General features: G+C 37.9%; 1 protein-coding gene and 1 pseudogene across 1 annotated transcript; one reads left to right on the plus strand and one right to left on the minus strand.

Moving 5' to 3' along the window:
• Window positions 1-1631: 1631 nt before the first annotated feature.
• LOC139881989 (ABC transporter C family member 2-like) lies at window positions 1632-10078 on the plus strand (annotated as a pseudogene).
• A 413-nt stretch (window positions 10079-10491) lies between these two features.
• Window positions 10492-13607, minus strand: LOC139881987 (protein ALTERED PHOSPHATE STARVATION RESPONSE 1). Its single transcript, XM_071866372.1, has 5 exons — window positions 12779-13607; window positions 12516-12700; window positions 11766-11989; window positions 10976-11306; window positions 10492-10863 (listed from the first exon to the last, which is right to left on the minus strand). The coding sequence occupies exons 1-5, from the start codon at window positions 13605-13607 to the stop codon at window positions 10492-10494; spliced, it is 1941 nt and encodes a 646-aa protein (XP_071722473.1).
• Window positions 13608-14049: the final 442 nt, after the last annotated feature.

A 14049-nucleotide genomic window follows, 5' to 3' on the forward strand; every position in this document is an offset into this window, starting at 1 on the left:
AGCTAGACGAACTAAAGGATGTAACAAAAGACTAAATCCGATAGCAACCCCGGAGTTGTCAAACTAGCACCGATATAGTTTTAAATTTCGAAGTAGAAAACGACAATCACCTTCTAAGACAAGCAATGAAACATGCATACTTTGTGCCCAATTAATAGCACGCCAAGCCGCAACATACTCAAGCATGAAAATAGTCCTCCAAAGCACGAAGATAATCACTATCGACTTCTAGTTTAAATTATTTAATTACAACCTCATTTTGTGCTCTTTCTATGACATAATCACTACTCATTATTATTATTATTATTATTATTATTATTATTATTATTTTTTTTTTATTATTATTATTATTAATAGTACTGGTAGATTTCATCGTAAGCAATGATATAAAACGACTGAATTAATTTAGTAAATAACAAAAGGCAAAAATATTATATTCTTCCTCCGTTTACGACAAAAATATCAGTAAATATTTAAACTGGAATCCTCAATAATACATACTATAAAAAAACGCTAAAATAAAGTTTTTTTTAATACTAATATATCCATAAACATAAAAAATTTATGGTATAACATGTGCACAAATACAACAAAAACTTACCTCCACATGCAATGAATCACATCTTTTTATCCTCCATAAAATGAGTAATTTTCTTTTTATATAATCAAAATGAGTATTTATTTTATTTTTTTTGCATAAAATGAGTAATATATTTATGATATTTATATTTATTTCCTACTCTGTTATTATCAGTCATTATATCGGTACTGTATTTCTTTCCCATCACAGCATCTCTCGTTGTGGACTGTAGTTCATAACTACTCCTGCAATAAAAAAACAGTTTACATTATAGACAGCAATGGTGTGAGTCTAAAATGAATCTTTCTCTGAAATGAAATTTCCAAGTGACTTAGATTCTATTCTCATTTGTTGTCTTCCTCATTCCCTGCTCAAGTGAAGAGAGTAACAAAGGTCCCGGATTCTCTTCTATAGTATCATATTCTTGTTCGCCACTCTTTTTAATACAATAATTCGTTTTATTTCTGTTTGTATTTACTTGGGTGTCTTTTCTGGATCCATGTTAATGTTACTATTTCTGGAGTTCGTCTGTTTTAGGAGTTGCTTTCAACTTCAGCTCAATTTTAAGGGGTTTCGTATTGTTGTTGTATGTAAAGGTGCTTACTTTCTTAACTTTGTTTGTCAATGATTTTCTTTTGAGAGCTCACAATCTTTCAACCAAATAAAGTGTTTCTGTAGTTAAATAAAGTTTCAGTCGCTTTTTAATTATTTTTTGCTGAAAAGTAAAGTAGAATTTTGTCTTCTTTCCTCCATTAATAGATATTGGTATGCTTGGTTACTGGATAACGGATATGCTTCTCATGAATTTCAACTGAAACTTCAGCTTGGAGGAAAAAAAATTATGCTTTAATCTTCTCGTTTTGTGTTTTCTATTGGGTAGGGGATCACCATTTATGCTTTCGTTAAGTTCTGTTATGATCGTTCATTCAAGTTGACTTTTTTTATCTTTCATATTATTCCACTCCAGGCATACATGCTACTAAGTAAACTTGACACAGTTGTTATGTGTACCAATTAGGTGAAGAATAGTAGCAAAGGAAGTACAAAGCAAATGGCTTTCTCACCTATGGATTGGTATTGCCGGCCGGAGGCAAACGATGTGTGGGCAAGAGCAGTCGACAATGCATTTGGTGCCTACACTCCCTGTGCCACCAACTCCCTGGTGATTGTCTTTACGCATTTGGTTCTTATGGGACTCTGCTTCTATCGGATGTGGCTCACTAAGACAGATTATAAAGTCCAACGCTATATATTGAAGTCGAAGTTGTATAACTACATGTTGGGATTGTTGGCCGCTTATGGTGCTGCTGAGCCATTGTTCAGATTGATCATGGTTATTTCTGTATTGAATCCTGATAAACAAATTGGTCTGGCTCCGTATGAGGTAGATCTCTCCTTTTCTGTTAACAGTTTTTCATCTTAAATTTTTTTTAAGTATGGTATCTTGACTCGCATGCTTGTGAATTTGTTTGTCCTATCTGAAATTGTTCCTCTTTAGGCCATGTAAGAGCAGAGTTTGGTTGTTGGTTTTCTCATTCAAGTATTGTAATTCCTATTTTTGTGGCAGATGGTTTCTTTGATCATTGAAGCTCTTGCTTGGAGCTCAATGTTTCTGTTGATTGGTTTGGAAACTAAAGTCTACATTAATGAATTCCGATGGGTTGTCCGATTTGGAATCATTTACACCTTAGTCGGAGATATTGTGATGCTCAATCTCGTTATGTCATTGAAAGAGCTCTACAGCAGGTATTTTGTGCTTGGTTCATTCCCCCTAGACATGACATAACTTCTTTGTATCTCACCATCTATTGCTTTCTTGGTTGTTAGCTTACTGGTATAGATATGAAAAACAAGAATAGTGATAGTGCTTGTTAATTAAACTCAGCGGTCATGCTTTGCTTTTGCAGGTCTGTATTGTTTCTGTACTTCAGTGAAGTTTCCATTCAGGTTTGTTGCTTATGTCTTGTATAAATATTGGGCTGATTCAAAAAAGTTTATATAATGTGTTGGTTTAATATCCTTTTATTTTGGTTCAGGCCATGTTTGGAGTTCTCTTATTTGTATATGTTCCCAAGTTGGACCCCTATCCTGGTTACACTGCTGTCCAAAGTGATTCCGTTGACGATGCTGATTATGAAGAACTTCCTGGCGGAGAGCAAATATGTCCTGAAAGGCATGCTGACCTATTTTCTAGTGAGTATAACAAAGAGCATCTTACTGGAATCTGGATTTTACAAACTCTTTCATGGAGTTTCATGCTCAGTATTGAAATAGAAAAAACAGAATCATTCGATTGATATATCATGCTTATTTGAGTAGTGTGCAATAGGCTAATGTTTATCTTCTTGAACTATGGAGTGAATTCTTTTGTCTAACTCTCTTTTCTTTATTTTTCTTTCACCAGAAATCACATTTGGATGGATGAACTCTCTCCTGAAGCAAGGTTACAAAAGACCTATAACAGAGAAGGATGTCTGGAAATTAGATACATGGGACCATACTGAAACACTGAACGAAAGGTATTTTTTATCCATCTTTGTTTGCATTGAGTTTGAAATTGTTTAAGTCCAACAAATTCATTTGATTTGTTTTCTGGTGGAGCTCTGAAGATTCCAGAAATGCTGGACTGAGGAGTTGCGGAAGCCTAAACCATGGCTTTTACGGGCATTAAATAGCAGTCTGGGTGGCAGGTAGGGCGACACTTTTGGATCAGCTTCCAGCTGAAGTTATTTTCAGTAGATGGTTTCCTTTGATATGGTGGCTTCTGCACTACGATTGTTAATATTGCTTTTTGTCATTATGATTCTGTTTTTTGAGTTATAAAAATAGGGGAATAGCAGACATGCTTTCAGTACACATTAGTGAAAACATCGATCGAAACTTACCAAAGTTTTTGTGAACTCATTGTATAATCATTATGAGATCTATTAATTTCCCGTCTTTGTCTTGAATAGGTTTTGGTGGGGAGGCTTCTGGAAGGTAAAATCTCACTCCTTTGGCATCGCATTTGAATGTAAATTTGGGCCGCCAAGCTTGTGGCAAATTGTGATTTAGATATCATTCACTTTATCATCAATATGAAGGAAAATTATTAAATTAAATTGCTTTAATACATCATGACTCAAGATGCGAGCCTCCAGTTTTACCTTACTGTATCGCTAACAAATTTTATATCCCTTAACACTACATTATCTTTGCCAATGTGTAGATTGGAAATGACGTTTCACAATTTGTTGGGCCACTTCTACTGAATGCACTTTTAATGGTATGCTGTGTTCCCCCCCTCTTTTCTCTTGCATGCACTCCCTCCCCTCTCCCCCCCCCCCCCCCCATCATTGGGGAGCGAATCCAAAAAGTCTGGTTGAATGTTTGTTGGTGTTCTCCAATAATTTACTTTTGTTGTTACTGCAGTCTATGCAACAAGGTGATCCAGCTTGGATTGGTTACGTCTATGCCTTCTCAATTTTTGTTGGAGTGGTATGAGCATGAAAACTTTGTGCGTTTTTTTTCTTTCGAGAAATGAACTTTATTCCTAGATATGTTGTTGTCCCCTCATTGTTTATATCTGTATGACTTCCAAGTGAAAATAAAGCATTGGATGCCTTCTAGTTCATTGGGCATTTCAGTTTTTCTCAGTAGAGTAATTGTAGAAATTGTCTCTACACTTTACTGATAAGTGGATGTTATTGGTCTAGGTATTCGGGGTGCTATGTGAAGCTCAATATTTTCAGAATGTCATGCGTGTTGGTTTCCGACTGCGATCGACTCTGGTGATATTTCCTTTTCTCTTTTGGCTGACAATTATATGCATATATATGGTACTTGTGTAGATTAGGTGTAACTCATGGAAACTTGGCTGCTCCATAAGTAATAGAATAGTTTTTCCTTGCATCATTAATGAGACCTGTAACCTGCTTTTTTTTAATGCTGATTATGACCTGTTTGTTTGTTCGTTCCCCTTTTTATAGATTGCGGCTGTATTTCGCAAATCTCTAAGGCTCACCCACGAGAGCCGCAAGGAATTTGCAACTGGAAAAATAACAAACTTGATGACAACGGATGCCGAAGCACTACAGGCATGCACAACTTGAACTTGATGACATTCCTGTTTATGTTTACCTTTAACCTCATATGGTCTTGTCTTGATATTAGTTGGATACGCTCATATCATCTTACATGTGACATATCTAATTCACTTGTGTGTTTTCTTTGACAGCAAATATGCCAATCACTTCACACTCTGTGGTCAGCTCCATTTCGTATCATAACTGCACTGGTTCTTCTTTATCAGCAGTTGGGCGTTGCTTCCCTTCTTGGTGCAATAATGCTAGCTCTTCTGTTCCCCATACAGGTTGCTGACTTTCCTCTTATACTCTTCTCATTGACCGTGTTTGAGAATTCTTAGTTTCAGTTAATGCTGTTTTGTGTTTACAGCCTAACAAAGTTAGTTTTTAAGATAGAGTTATCATAAAGTTTTGTTGGATGTTTTTGTTACTGAATTCTACTATATTTTTGTTTTTCTTATATTTATTATCTGCTACATCCATATTGATCTTAGTGTTTTCATTTGTCTTATGTTGACACAGACGCTAGTTATAAGCAGAATGCAAAAACTGACAAAGGAGGGGCTGCAACGAACAGACAAGAGAATCGGCCTTATGAATGAAATTCTCGCTGCAATGGACACTGTAAAGTATGATTGATAGTGAGAATGATTGAGTTATTTATTTATCTAGCATGCAGTATGGGGAAATCCAGTGACCATCTGATTCTCTTCCTCTGATATCAGATGTTATGCATGGGAGAACAGTTTCCAGTCCAAAGTCCAAGCTGTTCGGGATGATGAATTATCATGGTTCAGAAAATCATCTTTGCTTTCAGCGGTAGAGTCTAAAACACTACTGGTTTTTTTTTTTTCTTTTCTTTTTTCCTTTCTCTTTCATATCTACAAGTGAGTGCATAAAAGCTTCAACCTTAAATTCCGAGCAACTTAGCTTCATTCATTCGCATTTGACATAATGATCTTTTTTTCCTGTCTTACAGCTAAATGGATTCATTTTGAACAGCAGTCCTGTAGTGGTGACTGTTGTATCTTTCGGTATGTTCACATTGTTTGGTGGGGATCTGACACCTGCAAGAGCATTTACATCTCTTTCTCTGTTTTCCGTGCTTCGTTATCCCCTATTCATGCTCCCTAATATGATTACTCAGGTTTCCTCTTCTCTGCCCTTTATTTTATCATCTTGATTGTAAAGATATTATGTGTTAACTTATCGTTCCCCTGTCTTCTCGTATTGCTTTTAGGTGGTCAATGCAAATGTTTCCTTAAAACGGTTGGAGGAGCTGCTCTCAGCTGAAGAAAGACTTCTTTTGCCCAACCCTCCTCTTGAACCTGAATTACCAGCCATCTCAATAAAAAATGGAAACTTTTCTTGGGATTCAAAGGTAAATGTTCATTTTGTTTTTCCAAACTTCTCTTGTCGAGTGTTTACTGGTTATGATAAGCAACTAATCATAATTTAGGGAGAGAGGCCGACATTGTCAAATATCAATTTGGATGTACCTGTTGGCAGCTTAGTCGCAATTGTTGGTAGCACTGGAGAAGGGAAGACCTCACTTATATCGGCTATGCTTGGGGAGCTTCCTGCAATCTCGAATGAAGCAAGTGTTGTTATTAGAGGATCGGTTGCTTATGTTCCGCAAATCTCATGGATTTTCAATGCAACTGTAAGTTATACTCGCTTTTTCTACACATGGTTTTACAAATATCATGATTAAAGGGTTTAGGTTTGTGAGGGGTTTCTCATATTTATTTTATCCTATCAGGTACGTGATAACATATTATTTGGTTCTAACTTTGAGACAAATAGATATGAGAAGGCAGTAGATGTGACTTCCCTAAGGCATGACCTTGACTTGCTTCCAGTAAGCGTTTCTTCATGTTTTTGCAATCAATCCATGAATTCAGTTATACTTATAAAGCACACAGCAAGTAACGTCTTATGCTTGACTTTTAGGGTGGTGATCTTACAGAGATTGGCGAAAGAGGTATTAATATTAGTGGTGGCCAGAAGCAAAGGGTCTCTATGGCGAGGGCTGTGTATTCCAATTCAGATGTATATATTTTTGACGACCCCTTAAGTGCACTCGATGCTCATGTTGCTCGACAGGTACTTAACCCAAAGTAAAAGTTTTGGTTGCTCTGTTTTGTTTTTCTCTCAAATTTATTTCGGGGAATTATCATCTGTATTCTTTTTTGCTTAGATCAGTATTCCTTTGATTTAAATTTATGCTTTTTTAACTCAATAAGCTTATTATCAAGAGTACTAATTCATGCATACAAAATTGTCTGTAGGTTTTTGACAAATGCATAAAGGGAGATTTAAGTGGGAAAACGAGAGTACTTGTAACCAACCAGTTGCACTTTCTGTCACAAGTGGACAGAGTAATCTTGGTTCATGAGGGTTTGGTGAAAGAGGAGGGAACTTTTGAAGAGCTCTCCAATAATGGCATGCTTTTCCAGAAACTGATGGAGAATGCGGGTAAAATGGAAGAGTACGCAGAGGAAAAAGCTGAAAGTGAAGAACAGACAACTCACAAAACCTTCTTCCAATGGCAATGCACACGTTTCGTCAAAGACTGCAAAAGATGTGGAGAAACAAACAGAAGGCAAATCTGTTCTTATCAAGCAGGAGGAAAGGGAAACTGGGGTCGTCAGTTTTAATGTCTTGTCCAGGTACAAGAATGCATTAGGAGGCATGAGGGTGGTGATGGTACTTTTTTCATGTTATATCATAACAGAAGTTTTACGAGTTGCAAGTAGCACGTGGTTGAGTACATGGACAGATCAAGGAACCGTTAAGACACATGGGCCTGGTTACTACAATCTCGTATATTCTCTTCTATCTTTTGGTCAGGTGTTGGTCATGTTGGGAAATTCATATTGGTTAATCCTGTCGAGTCTTTATGCTTCCAAAAAGTTGCACGATGCTATGCTTAAATCCATATTAAGAGCTCCGATGGTGTTTTTCCACACCAATCCACTTGGAAGAATCATCAATAGGTTTGCAAAGGATCTAGGCGACATTGATCGCACTGTTGCGCTATTTGTCAACATGTTTCTGAACCAAGTGTCACAGCTCTTTTCTACTTTTGTTTTGATTGGGATCGTCAGCGCCATGTCATTATGGTCTATAATGCCACTCCTCGTCCTGTTTTACACAGCCTATCTCTACTACCAGGTAAGTAATTCTTATTCTCTTTTAAACTGTAAATCTTCACTAAATCCATTTTCTGAAAGTATTATTTATTCTGTGGGAATAGAGCACAGCCCGTGAAGTGAAGCGACTGGATTCAATAAGCAGGTCTCCGGTCTATGCACAGTTTGGAGAAGCTCTGAATGGTTTGCCTACTATCCGTGCTTACAAAGCTTATGATCGGATGGCCAACATAAACGGGGAAATCCGTGGACAACAATATCAGATTCACTCTGGTGAACATGAGCGGAAACCGTTGGCTCGGAATCCGGCTGGAGACGGTGGGAGGCCTCATGATTTGGTTAACAGCAACTTTTGCTGTAATGCAGAATGGAAGGGCCGTGTACCAGAAGGCATTCGCATCATCTATGGGTTTACTTCTCAGCTACGCTTTAAATATTACAAGTTTGTTGACTGCTGTTTTGAGACTAGCAAGTTTAGCCGAGAACAGTTTAAATGCAGTAGAGAGAGTTGGGACATATATAGATTTGCCTTCGGAGGCCCCACTTGTCATTGACGGCGCCCGTCCACCACCTGGTTGGCCGTCAATGGGGTCCATCAAATTTCAGGATGTTGTCCTACGTTACAGGCCTGAGCTTCCTTCTGTACTTCATGGAATTTCGTTTACGATTTCTCCTAGTGATAAGGTAGGGATAGTTGGGAGGACTGGAGCTGGGGAAATCTAGCATGCTAAATGCTCTGTTTCGAATTGTAGAACTGGAAAAGGGAAGGATCTTGATTGACAATTGTGATATTGGAAAGTTTGGACTGATGGACTTGCGTAAAGTCTGGGAATTATACCACAATCACCGGTTCTTTTCTCAGGTACATACTCTTAAACTCGCTGACACCCGTTCTGTTTAGTCTTTACTAATTAATTTTGTTTTCTTTTTAAAATTCCATTGTAATGAATTTGCTTCATTTGCATTTTAGGGAGTGTGAGGTTCAACCTTGATCCTTTTAGTGAACATAACGATGCTGATCTTTGGGAGGCTTTAGAAAGGGCTCATTTGAAGGATGCTATTGTCAGGAATTCCTTGGGTCTTGATGCTGAGGTACTCTATTCTTCAACTCAACTTTACATGTGATGTTCCTTGCTAGATTTTTAATCCCTAGAATGGACCTATCCGATCCAAACCAATAGAAACCCAGACCCATTTAAGTGAAAGTTTTCGGGATTGAGTGAATATATTTTGAAGGTTTTCGGTATCTATTTTTGAAGGTTTCTGAGGCAGGGGAGAATTTCAGTGTAGGACAGAGGCAACTATTAAGTCTTGCCCGAGCTCTGTTACGGAGATCAAAGATACTCGTCCTCGACGAAGCCACAGCAGCTGTTGATGTCAGAACAGATGCTCTAATCCAAAAAACCATTAGAGAAGAATTCAAATCATGTACAATGCTTATCATTGCTCATAGACTCAATACCATCATCGATTGTGAGCAGGTCCTTCTCCTCGATTCTGGCAAGGTATACTTTTCAAGTATATATATTATGCACTACATAGCTCCACATTTTCACTGCTTGGGAAAATTTAACAATTGTAACCATTTTTGTTAGGTTCTTGAATATGATTCGCCAGAAAAACTACTTTCAGTTACCGACAGTGCATTCTCTAAGATGGTTCAGAGTACGGGAGACGCTAATGCTCAGTATTTACGAGGTTTAGTGTTTGGAGGTGAAAGAGTTAGCAGAGAAAAAGAGAAGCAGATGGATGGACATAGGAGATGGATGGCTTCTTCACGGTGGGCTGACGCTGCCCAATTTGCCCTTCCTGTCAGCCTTTCTTCGTCGCAGAACGACCTTACCAAGTTGGAAATCGAAGACAAGAACAATATCCTCAAGAAAACAAAGGATGCCGTCAAAACTTTACAATGTGTTCTGGAAGGAAAGCACAATGAAGAAATCCAAGAGTCTCTTGACCAATATAATACGTCTATTGATGGATGGTGGTCAGCTCTTTACAGAATGGTTGAAGGTACAATACTATCTTTTACAAGAATGGTTGATTTTTTTGCTTTCTAAAATGCAAGGACTAATTTTGGATGTTTGCTAAACTATAAGGACTGAATACAATATCATCCTTTCATGATAGTGATTTACTACAATTTTCCATTTACATCTTTTCTGTTTTTGGTTGGTTCAGGTCTTGCCGTGATGAGCAGGCTGCCTCGAAACAGGCTTCATCAGTCGGAATATGGATTACAAGACGGATCGATTGACTGGGATCAAGTTGAAATGTAGAATGCAACATCACGTAGAATGCAACATAACTCTGTTTATCAATGTCCCAGAAACGCTTGTAAGGAAAAGGTCGTCGACAACATTTGTTTTTAATCCTAATAAAATCACGGCTCTAAAAGGTTAAATGTGAAATGAATTGATGTAATCTCTTTGCACAAATGTTCTTAGGCATCATCTGAAACAAAACTACTAACCTGCAGCAAAATTTCTGAGAAGTACGAACGATTATTCATAGTTAACTAAGTGGATGCATAACACTGTCACTTCGAACTTGATTTACGGACTTAATTGAATATAGTAGCTTTGTTAGGACTAATTCTGACCTCTAATTCTAAACCCCAAAAACCCACTAGATTCTTGAATTCTGCAGCCTTTCATCACGCACTTCTGATTTGAGATGGCTGTGAACGGCTTCAAAAGCCTGAGCAGAAGCTCCTGAAAAACCCGTCAATGCTTGAAATACGACTTGTTTTCAAGTTGTTTATCGTCATGGTCTTAGTAACATGAACCGAGTTCAAGTAGGTGGATTTCTCGGAGTCAGCTCGATTCTGTAAGGCTTCAGTTTTGGCACACTTAATAGACAAGGGATGCCTAGGGCTCAAGTTTGATGGGGAAAAACTTCCTTCCGTTGCAAGCTTCTTTTCCATCTCTGTTAATGAGGATAACTCCTTTTGCAACCTTCTTTCCAGCTTCTCTGATCTTTTGTGAAGGTTAAGTTCCTCAGCTTGTTGAAGGGTTATCGATTGGATTGTGGATAAGAAGTTCTTTATTGCTTCCGAAGCTACCTGTGGAAGATGATTAAGAATAAGTAGTGTGAAGTCATTTGAAAGAAATATGTCATATTTCCATATTCAATTACTTGGCTAAAAAGAAAATGTATCACAAATAGTAAAATACCTTATCCGGTAATCTGTCGGAGACAAGCTGCCATTCTTCACAAAACCTGTAAACTGCAGATCGATGATCACTCTTCTGTTGATCATTCACGAGGCAGTCGGTGAGCTGGATCCACTGGAAGAGAACTCTAGCATATTCTCTTTGAGATTTAGCAAGTTTGCAGAAGCTCGTATACCACCAAGTGACTTCTGCTTCAAGCTGTACTGTGGCCTGGCGCCTATTTTCTGAAGTGAAGTCCATGCTTTGATCTTCAATTATATGATTCAAGTGCTGAGAGATATGATTCTGCATTTTATGGCATTCATACATGGTCCCCCACAGGTGCATCAGCCTATGCAAATGAAGATAAAAAATTATGAGAACAAGAAAGTATCAATCTTACAGGCATCAAAAGTTGTTCAAAATTTTAAGAGAATTTGACAGAAATATGAAAACCAAGATATATGCAACAAGTATCAGTTGGAATCAGAAAACGTTTCTCATTTGACTCAACAAAATATTTTAAAAATATATATAAAAAATTCTCCGAAAAATTTCTGTCCATGTTTCTTGTGACAGTAGGTTACTAACTAAATGGCCGCGGAACAGTCAAATAGAAACTGCTACTTAAAATGAAACTACAATCATGAATCATGAAAGGACTGATTAACTTCGTGGTAATGTCAGGATAAGGATGCGACAGGAAACTAAATCAAGGAAAACCTCAGTCACAAACAAGCTTTCAACTTGTTCTATGTATTTAAACAGACCAACAAATTAAAGTATGCAGTGCAGTGGAGAAAAGTGTTACCCAGACGTCAGTGCAGATAGTTGAGGGTACAACTCCTCATCAATCATCTGCAATATAGATGAGCATGTCATATGAATTGAATGCTGCAAACGTCGAATTTCAGTGTCCAAATTCTCAACGCTGGATCGGGTCTTATCAGTTTTGGTCCAGTCATAGTTTTCATCTTCTTGCTTAACCAGTAACTCTGATTTCTTCTCAAACTCTATGCTGACACCCTTTTCTTCCTAAACAACAAATTTTCAGGTAGATTAGAGAGACAACTATACATTTCAAATAGCAGGAGAAATAAGTGACATCACACATATAGCCAAGAGGCATTGTAAGTGCCAAAGTTGTGACGACAGACACTTTCCTTAGAAGTCTCTCGAACACTTACTGGAGTTTCTGGTTCATAATTTTTGTGGCATAAAATAATTTAAGGCGAAGATTCATGTGTTAATGGCTATGAATGGCTGACAAGGTAGAGAATCGTATTGTTGCAACCAAGAATCAAACCATGTCAGCATTTGCATACAGTTCACTGAGCTGGACTGGTTAAACGTTTTTTTATCAGTCTATTTCTCATTCAGGAAGCATACTTCAATACATATTCACATCTGTCGAATAAGATTATTTTTTAAGTGGAATTGCAGACAACAATATTCAGCTCCATACAGACTGACAAATCAATATAGCTTTTAGGGGTGTCGTAAGTCTAAGTTTCTAGTAAAAGTTGATACACCTAATTGAAACTCAAAGTGTCATTCTTACCCTCAATGTCTTATAAAGCCTTTGCTCTGCAGCATACAGTTTCCCAATTGTGATGCAGTGACCTCCCGGCTTGCATGGTTCATTAGAGCCACTTAACTCGGCAGGATCTCTTGACAACTGAAGTGACTTAGAAGCCCAAGTCCACGATAAAGCACTGAATACCTTTGTAGAATTGTTTCTTTTCCCTGTCAAATCATAAAATTATTATTATAAATTTTATAACACTAGATAAGAATCATTGTTGAAAGATTCAAGGCACTCACTTTTGTTTTCGTTGAAATGTTGTGGAAGAGAAGAGTCCCCTTTGGTGATGTCCACTAGAACTGCAATATCTTTCCAACAAGCTGAAGCCTTGAGGAAATAATCATCCAATTCCTTGAAAACACCTTCCAATGTCTTCTTTCTCCTCCATGCTACCATCGTCATATCCCCAGTGTCTTTAGTATGCCAGCTCACCATCGAAGAGTTATCATCGACAAACTCTGCAGCCCGGTGCTTCTCTTGCAAGGCAAAATTTCCAACGACATCATCTTCCTCATTGACGACATCATCTTCCTCATTGAGGACATCCTTCCCTTCCATATCTTCATCCTCAAACTCCGATCGTGTCTCTGCCCAATTTTCCTCCTCAACCAGTTCCACAGTTTCACAGGTTGTCGGATGAGTTGGAGACAAGTTTCTAAAAGGGTCCCAGTAGTCCATAGACGAGCTCAGGATAGAAGGAGGAGGGGTAGAACCGTCCTCAACCTCCTCGATTTCCATACTTTCTTGTGTGCTTTCTTCCTTCTTGTTGTTATCACTTGACTTCATTAAATCGGGGCTGAACGGCGGCGGCGGCGGAGGGGAAGGCGGTAAAGGAGCAGGTGGTGAAGGAGGCAATCCGAGGCCATAGGTGGTGTTTTCAAGCTCTAATGACTCTGATTCTGTAAACTGTCTAAGGGTTACGCCAGTATTCTTCAATGCTTTCAAATAACCGAATTGGGCATCTGCAAATTCCTCTCTAAGCCCTACCAGCTGTTTCATTAACCTCTTTCTCTTCTTACAAGCTTGTACCTTTTCATCCTTTTCAATGCTTGAAGCAGCACAACCCATTTTTTCACTGAACCAAATAAACCAATACACTATCTTAAAAACTGGATTTGCTTCACTCTAACAGATAATAAACAAAAACGAACTTCATCCTAAAAAAAAAAATTGGAGCAATCAATACGGTAGCTAAAGCTTAGTAGAGGCTAGTGCAGTTTAAGGGAAAAAAAATCTCAAATTTGATTTCTTAGCATAAACCCCAGTGCACAAAATAAACAAAAACCTCCATTTATGGGTTCTTTATTCGCAGTCAAATTAAATGCCTAGCCATCAAAGGTGACCCAAAAGCAAAAAAAAAAACCTCTTTTTCTTCCAATGGGCACCAAATGAAAGTAAGTAAAGTTGATAACTTTAACAAAATAAGTCTCGATTTGCTCGTCTAAAAGATGAAAAACCCAGAAACCTTCAACAAAGTTGAGCTCTGTTAAATGACCTCATTATACAGACA

This window comes from Rutidosis leptorrhynchoides, unplaced genomic scaffold (genome assembly GCF_046630445.1).
Source record: "Rutidosis leptorrhynchoides isolate AG116_Rl617_1_P2 unplaced genomic scaffold, CSIRO_AGI_Rlap_v1 contig217, whole genome shotgun sequence".
Classification (NCBI taxonomy): domain Eukaryota; kingdom Viridiplantae; phylum Streptophyta; class Magnoliopsida; order Asterales; family Asteraceae; genus Rutidosis; species Rutidosis leptorrhynchoides.